We start from the raw sequence: 12,510 nt of genomic DNA, 5'->3' as shown, positions 1-12,510 counted from the left end.
CATCCCCTGGCCACTTGTGCATGCTGTTGTGCTTTCCTGGAAAGGGATTTGGCCTATCCTCTGTTTCGGAATACCTATCAAGTATACCTGTGGAATAAAGGGGGTCTTCCCTTCCCTGATTAGACACATAGCAGATAGCACATGTGTAATGTGTTACACATCTGAAATTGTTTTAGTGCATGTTTCGTTTGGATGCACATCAGTTTTTTAAAAATCAACTTCTATCCCTAGTTTCTAGAAACTGGTTTCTAGAAAATAGTTAGGTAGGAGTGTTTGGAACTCAGTTTCTAATAAACCAGTTTCTAGATTTTTTTATATGCAATTACTAGCATACTCTTTCTCTATTTTAAAAAGTGGTGGCAATATACGTAAATTCCATGAACCAACAAAGACATGATGTAACCAAACAAACAGAACCTGGTTTTAGCTAAGGGAGAGTAGCTTCTTGGTTTTTAAGAAACTGGTAATCTAGTCTCTATGAACTAGGGCATAAACTATCATGTTTGGAACCACTCCAGTTTCTATAAATCAGTTTCTTAAAAACCGGGTGTTTCCAAATAGACCCTTAGTAAATGCTATATGGGCCAACAAAAATCTTTTTTTCTAATTGATAGTCTTAACATTTGCAGACAGATCAACAATTCACAAGGGAAAAAAGGTGCATTTTCCCAACTACTCATTTCAGTCCTTTGTGTTCCTATTACCGAGTAGTTCTGTGATGGTCTTAACTTATAACTTACAGGTCACTAAAACGGAGAAATTTTATTCCTAGTTTCCTGTGACAACATTGGTATATCTTTGCCATGGAATTTGCTTTATTCTAATGTACTGTATGATATAAAGTTATGTCCACATGCTTGGTAAGGGGAACGATTGTGCACCTGGAGATTTGGACATGGAAATGTTTGTCAAAACGTTTCATATTTTTTTTTCTCAAATACGCAAAAGATCTATATATTGTTGTAACTAAGGTAGAAGAGTTTAACAAACAAACGACACGTTGTTGACGAGCGCCCTAGAAGTTTTATAGGATTACAACCATATGTTGTCCTAGCTTACAGGTTCAAGTTTTGATATTACATAAATGATATACAACCGAGATTTGTATCATAATGCAACATAAGAAGTTGGTTTATTTATTCTAATGTGTTGCCAATACGACTCTGATCCCACAGTCGAAAAGAGTGCTTTCGGTGCTTCGATGTTGGAAGCATTTAACCTAGCATCGAAGGGCCTCTCATAGGCCTTACACGGTTACACCCGACATGCTTGGCATTAATAGACCCATGACCAAGTACTCCCTCCAGTGCAGTAAAGGTAGTCGTTTAGGACATGATTGTGCATACCAAGGAGTGATTAATTATCATAGAGTTTTCCCTGTTTGCCCCTATTAAATAGGGATATGGGTGCATTAACGTCACTAAAAGAATCAGGCTTGATTGGTTGTTGCAGCAGCTCCAAGGCATTCTAGACTGGAGGTCTCAAGTTCGATTCCTCTTAAATGCATCTTTTTTTGTGCAATTACTAGGGGCAACAACGTCCAAATCCTAGACTCACACGCGCTATGACTTCTTTTTGTGCACGCTCGGTCACGCGCAGGATGACTTCTTTTACTGCACCGGAGGGAGTATATACACTACATGACTAAGAACTCACCTCGCTTGGACGTAGGCAGGCTTACCAGGTGACGACTGCTTGGGGACTAACAAATTAGTGGAGAGTCAACCTTCTTCAGCACTCTTTTGGTGAAGCTCTTGAGGCAGCATGTGGTAGACTCACCACGACAAACTGAGCAGGTCAATGGTCATCGCGGGCATGACCGGACCAAATTCTTCTGGATAGCCCACCTCGTCCTTCGTAGATGCATTAGTATCGAGTAGGATTGGGACAAAAATCAGATACCTATTACCTAAACCCCAAACTACCTGGATCTGAACCCGAAAACCCCGATGTGCATTTTGGATACGTAATCCGAAAACCCAATTTTTGTTTAGGTGCTTCGGATTATGACTTTCGGTACCCAATTTATCGAACTTACCCAAAATAACTAAGCACTGCGTTTGTTAATAGGCTGCAGCACAATAGCCTAGGAGGTACACCGTGCACATGCAACCCAGCCTACCCATTCACTGCTCATGCTTAGTAACCCTAGCGCCTCACCCCTCTCTATCCACTCCTAATTAGGCGGTGGCAAGGCAAGAACATCAGGCGAAGGCGACCGACAGCTCCCTCTCGTGATCACGACGGCTCCTCACACCGGCAGCAGTGTTGATCTTGTGCTGGAAGGAGCCCCTCCAACCAAAACCAGCGGGCGACATAGGATAGCACCTACATCAGCTACACACTACGACAGATCATGAGCATCAGGGTCATGGCCTCACAGGAATCTATCTGAGAAGATAACAGGCTAGCAATAGCATTGGGGTGATTTTAGTTTTGTTTTTGGATTAATTCCACCTTTCTACCTCACCGTTGTCTAGTCATTTCAATTTGCTTTTATTGTTTTTACAGATCCGATGGAGCCAGTAGCCAGGAACAAGAATTTTTGGTGATAGATTAGAATAGATCCAATGGACCACTGTACTAGCTACATACTGGGTAGATTGATTGTCGATTTGCTTCTGTTGTCTTGATCTATGCATAGATTGTATCACAACGATTTGTTTATATACATATTCTTGTTAAACGGGCTTTTTAGGGAAAACCTGGACCCGAAACCGAAATATCGGGTACCCGAAATTCCGGTTAATGGTTTTTAGAAGAAATATCGGATATCATTTTCCAAAGCCTGAATTTTGATAACATTCTAATAGGTGTATGCAACATATTCAAAGGTTCAAACCTCACCGTTTAACCCTTTTTCAAAATGTTGACTTCTTGGCCATGTTTGAGATCATTTGGACTTGAATCCTTTAATTTGCACTTGAATGAACCTATGCTCATACACTTAGAAAACCAGTTAGTCCAAGATGTTGTGTTGATCATTCAATCACCAAAACTTATAGAACCGGTTTAATTGCCTATTTCCCATTCAATCTCCCATTTTTTGGTGATTTATGCCAATACAACCAAAGCAAGTAGAATATGACTAACTTCAAGCAAGTTTACTATGCATTATGAGATAAAAGTTGCAAATTGAAGTTCAAATTGAGTTGAATGAAAAATCCTAAGTTTTTCAAATGTTTGGTATATTTGGACCATTGAGCCACCACTTGATTTTGTTTTTTGCAAAACAAGACATTTTTAACATTTTCTACCTTCTAAGTCAAATAAACCTTAAGTTTTGCAAATCAAAACAGTCTTAACATAAAGCAACTCTCTTTGATCAAAAATAAGTCTTTTAGCAATTTTCACCATAAGAGAGCTCCTCTTTGCTATCAAGACGGTTTTGGATCAAAAGACAAGTTCAAAAATGCAAAACACTTTTGAAAACTCAAGTGGTGGTCAGTCCAGTTGCTTTGGCCTCTAATTTCTCTCCCTTTGGCATTAAGCACCAAAACGGAGAAATCTACATATCCTTTCCCATTGTCTCACAAAGACCGAGATTGAGGAACTAGAAACAAAATTGAATGAATTAAGACAAAGAATCTTTGATACTAAAGTGCAGTGGAAGCGTTTGTCTTTGTCCAAATTCACAATTTCCCTTTCAGTATCCTGAGACTATACACATGATCAACTCAACATCATTGATAGTCTAAAAAAGGTCAAATTATGGACTATCCTCGCCTAAATGCGTGCATCACTACACTTGGACTTATGAGGTCTGAGGATGATTTTCTACACCTTGAACCTTAACATAGGCATAATTTGAACAATGTAAGAACAATACTAATTATGATACAATTAACAAAGGTATAATAAACATGTGCAATGCTGCATGCAATACTTCAATTCATGTTTTGAGAGTCTAAGACATTTACTTCACTCATTAACTCATAGAATCGTTTTCTATCAAGGGGCTTGGTGAACATATATGCTAGCTGGTTTTGGGTGCTCACATGGCTTATTTTGATATCTCCCCTTTGTCTTATTTTTGGATCTTTGTGCGGCTGTGATCAATAGGATTTTCCACAATGCGGATTGCACTCTCATTATCACATAGGAGTGTGACTTTGCTCTGATTATACACAAAGTCCATGAGGGTTTGCCTAATTTAGAGTAATTGCGCACAACAATGTACTCATCCTCGACGGTGGATAGGACAACAGAAATTTGCTTTTTTGAGCTCTAAGACACCATGGATCTTCCCAAAAAACTGTCAATTCCCGGATGTACTCTTTCTATCTACCTTACATCCGGCACAGTCGATATTGAAATATCCAACAAGATCAAAGGTAGACCCCTTTGGATACTAAAGCCCAAAATGAGGTGTGTGGACTAAATATCTTAATATTCTCTTCATGGTCGTAAGGTGGTATTCCTTAGATCGGATTGGAATCTCACACACATGCAATCGAATATCATAATATTTGGTCTAGATGCACATAAATAGAAGAGGGATCCTATCATAGATGGGTATACCTTTTGATCTATGAACTTAGCTCCAATGTTGAGGTTGAGATGTCCGCTTGTCCCCATTGGCATCATGATGGGTTTAGCATCCTCTACCCCAAACTTCTTGAAGATATCATGTGTGTACTTAGGGCCTATTTAGAAGTAAAGTGTTTTTATAGTTTCTAGACAATACCATGGTTTATAGGAATATTAGAGTATTGATATCATAAGGTGTTGGTTGTATTTCTAAAAACTATGTTTTCAAAATCATGGTATCATAATGTGGGACTGCGTGGGGACGATCGGTGACGTGCGGGCAGGGCGGCGGACGGCGAAGGGGATGGTCGTCGACGTGCGCGCGGGCAGGGCGACGGACGGCGCGCGGGGCGTGCAGCGGCGCGGGCGGCGGCGCAAGGGCGGGCGCGGTGGCGGAGGGCGCGCGGGGGGCTTGCGCGGGCAGCGACGCAAGGGCAGGGCTCGGGCGGCGCAGAGGCTGGGCGCGGGCGGCGGAGTACGTAGGCGGCGGCGGTGTTTTCTGTTCGGGTGAGAGAGAGAGGAGAGAAACAATGGAGAAGAAGGGGCCCGACAGTTTTGAAAAACGCTATTTTCGGTGGCCAAGGGAGGGCCGCCGAAATTAACACCCTATTTCCGGCGGCTGTGTCACAGGCCGCCGAAAATAGGGCTCTTTTCGGCGGCTATGTCAGACCGCCGAAAATAACAACTTATTTTCGGTGGCCCTTCCCTGACCGCCAAAAATAGTGGGGGCCGCCGAAAATGACTGTATCTCTTGTTATGTTCTAGATGTCATGATATTTTTGGAGTATTGGAAACTTCACTTCAACCTACAGTTTTTATGGCATGGCTAGCTTTTGTCACTATGGTATTATCATGACAATTACAAAGTAAAATATTATAAAACTATGATTTTGAGAAATATTATTGCTAACACAGTCATTTAGAGGGGTATAAAGACTGAGAAATAAGACTGGTTCGAGTAGTTCACCCATATGTTCACTCAAAACACTGTTTTGCACTGTTCGTACAGTGAAGTTTGAATATAAGTATGATGTTAGGTAAGCTACTGGAGATAGCCTAAGAGTGTCTCCAACAATGCCTCAAACTAGTGCCTCAAATTGAAATATGTGGCTCTACACAGGAAAAACTACTCCAACAGTGCCCTATTTTATAATTTTTTGTCAAAAAACTATAGGGCACTCTCTCAAGTGACTCAAATACACTACACCATAGTGGGCTGCCCTATAATCTAGATTTGGGGCTTTACTGTTGGAGCGAGGTGTTTTGTTGGTGCCCTAAATTCTATAAAATATATTTATTTTCAAATTATAGGGCATTTTTATAGGTCACGTTGTTGGAGATGCTCTAAACATTGAGGGTTCTCTCTAGCCATAAAAAAAACTAGAGACGACGTAGAGGCCAGGACCAGCATTGTACTCTACAAGCGCTTGGTGACTGTCGTGAGTAGGGATGGCAACGGGGAATTCCCCGTCGGGTTTTAGCTCCCCAAACCCGTCCCCGCGACAAAAAAATTTCCCCGCGGGGATCCCCACGAACGCTTACGGGGGACATTTCTTCCCCATCCCCGTTCCCCGCGGGGATAAATCCCCGTCGGGGATCCTCATCCCCGCTTAAATTATAATTAAATCGTACTTCATTTGTTATTAATGTAAAATATTGTCACTTATACACATTGTTAAATGTAAAATTCATTATGTGCACATTAAAAGCAATGTATTTGTACAACGGGTGATCTCTTGACAAGGTAATTCTTTACTTTTATCATTAACTATTACATGAAAATATTGTCACATGTAAGTTTAACGGGTCCCCGCGGGGAACGGGGATGGGGAATGCTTCCCCATCCCCGTCCCCGTTTACCCGTCGGGGGAGAACTTTTCCCCATTTACATCCCCGTGGGGAAAGAAACTTCCCCATCCCCATCCCCTAATAGAGGAATTCCCCGCGGGGAATCGGGGATCGGGTCCCCATTGCCATCTCTAGTCGTGAGGCTATAAAGCCGGCCCGAATCTCCTTGGGCCCAGCCACGCCACGCCATGGCTTTCCATCCCCCCAATACCAAGTAGTTCCAAAAACTAAAGGGATGCTCAGTGGAAAGGTTGTGCCTGCTCTTTTCCATACAGATTTGCGTTCATCAATGGCAGCGCGGGATCTCATGAGGTCACTGGGTTCTTGCAAGTGGGGAGAGAAAGGGAGATCTACGAAAGACTTGTTAGTGGGCCACCTTTTCCCTCTTTCCCCACAAGGACGAGATCGTGGATTAGAGTAGGAAAGTGATTCCGCATTGGTCTCAAATCTTGGCGAAAGATTGCATTGTGTACTCTCCACCACTCGACCGGCAACGAGGCATTTTGTTATTGCACGATGCATCCTTTGCACATGAGCTAGGCTTGTGCCTTTGAGTATTCAGTTAGCATTGCAACCCCATTTCAATTCACATGCTTGTCTTTCCAAGGAACTTTCTAAGCCACCTAACAGACATTAGGGTTTATATCAGAATCGAGCTCATGGCGTACTTTATGCTGCACGAACAATGGGTTGGGGGCGTCGTTTCTTGCATGAGAGCATGCGCATCCTGGTAAGGATTTCGCCAAAAGAACTTTAGTCCTCTACCGACTTTGTGTTTGCGTGATCTCGTGATTTGAAGCCTGTGGTGGTGTGCTGAGGCAGCATATTGGAAGGTATCTCTGTGTTGATATGGCATCCGTCCGTGGACAAATCGATACCACATACTGTTCTTGGATTCTATTCTTGGGATTGCTAAATGATCTAGATAGATTATATTCTCTTGTTGCAGCCCCTATTGCTTCAATACGAAGAAAACCCAACGTTTAGAACTTAATAAAACCATTTGTGAGCTTAGCTGCTTAGGCAATTCATTTTTATGCATGACAAATATATAATAATATTAGCTATACTATTATTGATGCAACCTGTGGGAGCGTATAAAATGGTACTTCCCCAATTCTAAATTATAAGACGTTTTGACTATATATTCTACATACATATGTTTAATTTTATATTTAGATAATCGCTATGCCTTAATATATAGTAAAAAGTAGTATATCTAGAAAAGATAAAACATCTTATAATTTAAAAATGGGTAGAGTATTATATTAGATATGAACAGTGCTTAGATGCCACCAAAATTTTGCCATGCCATCCTAAGGCCAGCAAAAGTTTGTGTCTTCTTTTGTTTTCCAAACCACTAGATGCCAATATACTATTTATCATCGATCGAGATGTAGGTCTTAGTTAATTGTGTCGGGTGCCCTTGAGAAAGAAAAGAAAAAGGTGGGATTTTGTTTTCGCTTAGACGATGATTGGATCTCTTGGTCTCTGAATTCCATCCCGAATAAACAAATGAAGTAGGTCCTCAGTCACCCTTGCCCTGTTAGCTGCAAGAGAGCTCATGGTTTCCAGCCACACAATCAGTCCATGGCTCCTTCTCCTTGGCCTAAGTGGTGGCCAATCATTGTGGGTGATCGAGTCTTGGGCCCTCTGAACAGTATTACACAACAGTAATCCTGCAAAAGATTTGGTATATCTAGATTCTAGAGTGAGCGCCGTGTTGTGCCCAGCTAGGAATGGGTTGTCAAGTGCAACAGGAGGAGGACCCAGGATGGTCAGGTGTAATAGGCTCTCATTAAAAGACTGTTCAGATGGATTAGAGCAACGACGGGGAAGCCGGGAAAAAAATGGTTGGTTCTGCTTTCCTCTCGCTCCCCGGCCGGGTTCATATATGAATCTGAGAACGATATTTTTTGCTTCATTTTTCATTTGCTATATATTTAAACTGTTTTTTTGTGTGTGTGTGTGTGTTCATTGAGCTCAATACTTGAGGCTTGATAGGGAGAGGAGTGAGGCAGCTGATCACATGGACCTCCATCTGAGGACAGTTCCTCTTCCGAAACAGAAAGGAGAGTGCAGGGACCAGCGTGGCCTGTACAGTATTGTGTTTGCCCTTTTCCTTTGGCAGGGACAGAGAGCTTCAGGCTTGTCCTCTTTATGTATGCTGCTCGCCTGCTTCAGAGTCAGAGCTTCCCCTTCTCACTTCTCAGAGAGAGAGAGAGAGAAGAGAGAGAGAGGAGAGCCCTCCACAGCTCCCCTGTCCTGCCCTCAGGCATTCTTTGTCACAGGGGGCGAGGGCTGAAGATCATCACATGGTGGCCTTTTTTGGGTCTGTGGCCTTTGGTCTTTTAGTGCTTCTTCCTTTTACCTCCTCATGACATGAACCCCCTTTTTAAAACCTCCCTCAAAATCAAATCACCCTCCTGCTCCTTTAAGAGCCCTCAACCCCTTCCCCTCATTTTCCTTCATCCCTCAGCCTTTGCACAAAGGGCAAGAATAACGCAGTATGATCACCTGATCTCCTCCCGCCGCCATCACAATCCCACACGTACGTGAGACAAAGGTAACAGACGCAAGAAGCTAGCAGCTGCAGGAGATTGCTCAGCCCATCTCCATGGAGGTTGCCATGGTCGTCAGCGCAAGAGCCAGCCTGCTGATCCTCGTCATCTCCCTCTGCTCTCCGTACAAATTCATACAGAGCCCCATGGACCTGGGCCCCCTGAACCTGCTCCCCACCACCAGCACCGCGGCCGCGTCCAGCGACTTCGGCAGGATACTCTTCCGCGCCCCGGCCGCGGTGCTGAGGCCCCAGTCGCCGAGGGACATCTCCATGCTGCTCAGCTTCCTCTCCGGCTCGCCCTCGCTGAGCAGGGTCACGGTGGCGGCCAGGGGGGCAGGCCACTCCATCCACGGGCAGGCGCAGGCCCCGGACGGCATTGTGGTGGAGACGCGCTCCTTGCCCGGCGAGATGGAGTTCCACCACGTCCGCGGGGGAGGCGAAGGGCGTGCCTCCTACGCCGACGTGGGCGGCGGGGTTCTGTGGATCGAGCTCCTGGAGCGGAGCCTGAAGCTTGGGCTGGCTCCCAGGTCCTGGACCGACTACCTCTACCTCACTGTCGGCGGGACGCTGTCCAATGCCGGCATCAGCGGGCAGACGTTCAAGCACGGGCCACAGATCAGCAACGTCCTCCAGCTGGAGGTAGTCACAGGTGAGACACACGCACGCATGCATGCGTGCATGCATGGTACATAGATGAAACACAAAGATCAGATTTTTTTTTCTGCCTCTCTTTCTTGACCAACAAACAACCTCTCTCTCTCTCTCTCTCTCTCTCTCTCTCTCTCTATAACAAACAGGACGAGGGGAGATTGTGGAATGCTCACCCAGCAAGGAGGCCGACCTGTTCAATGCCGTCCTGGGAGGCCTAGGCCAGTTCGGCATCATAACCAGGGCCAGGATCCTGCTGCAGGAGGCTCCGGAGAAGGTGACGTGGGTGAGGGCCTTCTACGACGACTTGGGCGCCTTCACCAGGGACCAGGAGCTGCTGGTGTCGATTCCGGATTCGGTGGACTACGTGGAAGGGTTCATGGTCCTGAACGAGCGGTCCCTCCACAGCTCCTCCATCGCCTTCCCCGCGAGCGTGGACTTCAGCCCGGATTTCGGCACCAGGAGCAGCCCTAGGATCTACTACTGCGTCGAGTTCGCGGTGCACCACCACCACGGTTACCAGAAGCAGTCTCAGGCGGCCGTGGAGGCCATCTCGAGGCGGATGAGCCACATGGCGTCCCAGCTGTACAGCGTGGAGGTGTCCTACTTGGACTTCCTGAACCGGGTCAGGATGGAGGAGGTGAGCCTGCGGAGCGCCGGGATGTGGGAGGAGGTGCACCACCCGTGGCTCAACATGTTCGTGCCCAAGCCCGGGGTCGCTGGCTTCAGGGATCTGCTCATGGACAACGTCTCGCCGGATAGCTTTCAGGGCCTCATCCTCATCTACCCACTCCTCAGAGACAAGTAAGTACCACTCTTCTAATAATAATAATTATGATGACACAAAAGCTATGTAGTAGTACATCCATGAAGATACGCCTACTTTCGGCTTTTCTCAAAGCAAGCTTATCTGCTTTTATTAATCCCGGCCTCTTCCGACCGTCCTCTCACTTCATATTAGCTTCCAAGAAGTCCAAGTTGGGCAAGCAAGCATTTCTTTGCATTATCCACAGCAAGTTGCCTCCTTGCGCTGCCTACAGTGGTAACGACATGGGTACTGTTTGGTTTCCGAGTAATAGCGGGATATGAAGCCGCCCCGCTCTTAATTTGTTGTTTTTAGATTGATTTTATATAGGAGATAGGGACTTTAAAATATATATTTAAATATTGAACCATTTATCTTTAGAAAATATTTTGGACGGAGCCGTTTTCTCTATGGAACGTTCTCTCTCTCGAACGGAGTCACTTCATTCTAACCGGCTTCACAATCAAACATTACCTTAGATGACGACGAAGTGACGAGAAAAGTGATCACTTATCGTGCGTGCATTAGGGATGATAGATCCCTTTTGCTTAATTAGCATGTTGGTTTGTTTTTTCCCTATGTCCAGCAAAGGCGCTCGTGGGACCCACGCCGTCGTATAGAGGCGAATATGGGTTGTTCTATCGTGTGTTTGTACTAGTGGTCCCTCGGATAGCATCACATCTGCGTCATCATCAGCATTGTATGAATCAGCTAAAACTGTAGATGAGCTCAATCAGTCAGTAGCATCAACCTTGAGAGTGGCGACAGGGAAATTATAAAACATAGTAGTAGCTAGCTGATCTGCTTTGGAATTAGTCTTCGTTTTTCTTCTTTTTTCACCTAAGGGCTAGTTTAGGAACACAATTTTCTCAAAAAAAAATTTGAACTAATTACTCTTAAGAAAATGGAAATTCCTAGAAAAAAAATGAGGTTGCCAAACTAGGCTTAAAAGATTTTTTTAACAAGTGCAAACAACGTCGTAAACTTGTAATCGATAGCACAAGTTATTCAGTTACAAGCGTCTTGTTATGTGTTCATACCCTCCGAATAAATTTAGACAAGTTTACATGGATGCAAAAGGGGTTTAAATATGTGTATGTGCTAGATCGCATCCCAGTGTCAACTCTGAACTGATTGAGCTTTAACAAAAGATGAAGTCGTCACCCAAAGTTCCACGTTCACCGCACTGGACTAGTGTATATATAATCTACAGGCCCAACAGAGACCTCTGACTTGCCTCAGGAAAAACCACTAAACCAAAAGTCTCTCTCTCGAGAGAGAGAGTCAGAATACGCTGAACTGCAGAATGTCAGCTACACCACCCATACACAAATTCCTGCTACCGCTTATTTGAAATTCACAGCGTCTCGTCAGCAAGCTCTAAAAAACTGTTTGTTGCTGTCTTCATCCTTTCTTTTTTTTTTATTTGATTTGATTGACGACAGGTGGGACACCAACACGTCGGTCGTGATCCCGGACTCCGGGCCCACCGCGGACGACCCGGTGATGTACGTGGTCGGCATCCTCAGGTCCGCGAACCCTGGTCCAGAAGAAGACGGTGACGGCTGCTCCCACCGCTGCCTGCACGAGCTCCTCCGCAGCCACCGCCGGATCGCCGACGCCGCGGAGGCGCGCCTCGGCGCCAAGCAGTACCTGCCTCACCACCCGACCCCGGCCCGCTGGCAGCAGCACCTGGGCCGGCGCTGGGAGCGCTTCGCGGACCGCAAGGCCCGGTTCGACCCGCTGCGCATCCTGGGGCCCGGCCAGGGCATATTCCCTCGGACGGCCCAGGATGCTGCCGCCGCTGCTGCGTACGGGAGCTAGCATTTTATATATATATATACGGCATGAAACAGTATAGATTATTAATTATCAGCTGACTAGCTAGGATGCGATCTTCTTTCTTCTTCTTCTTCTCTCTTCAGTTTCCTCTGCATTTTGAGGGCATGTGGGGCCGGTTGTTGGGTTATTCTGTGAGGCTCTGGCCTCCGGGGCACTTTGAGAGGACCTGATGGTGGTGGTGGTGGTGGTGATTGGTGATTGGTGAATGTCACTGGGAATTTTGGAACTTTTGTACAGGTTGATGGAGGAAGCACAGGCTTTAAGTTTATAAGGG

General features: G+C 45.3%; 1 protein-coding gene across 1 annotated transcript; it reads left to right on the top strand.

The window, feature by feature from the left end:
• The first annotated feature begins 8,995 nt into the window (after nucleotides 1-8,995).
• LOC100526750 (uncharacterized) lies at nucleotides 8,996-12,226 on the top strand. The gene is made up of 3 exons (NM_001199030.2): nucleotides 8,996-9,590; nucleotides 9,739-10,393; nucleotides 11,840-12,226. The coding sequence occupies exons 1-3, from the start codon at nucleotides 8,996-8,998 to the stop codon at nucleotides 12,216-12,218; spliced, it is 1,629 nt and encodes a 542-aa protein (NP_001185959.1). The 3' UTR covers nucleotides 12,219-12,226.
• The last annotated feature ends 284 nt before the right edge of the window (nucleotides 12,227-12,510 follow it).

The sequence above is a fragment of the Zea mays genome, chromosome 1 (genome assembly GCF_902167145.1).
Source record: "Zea mays cultivar B73 chromosome 1, Zm-B73-REFERENCE-NAM-5.0, whole genome shotgun sequence".
NCBI classification, from domain to species: Eukaryota; Viridiplantae; Streptophyta; class Magnoliopsida; order Poales; family Poaceae; genus Zea; species Zea mays.
The sequence above is the reverse complement of the archived record's forward strand: the minus strand, read 5'-3'. Positions and strand labels throughout refer to the sequence as shown.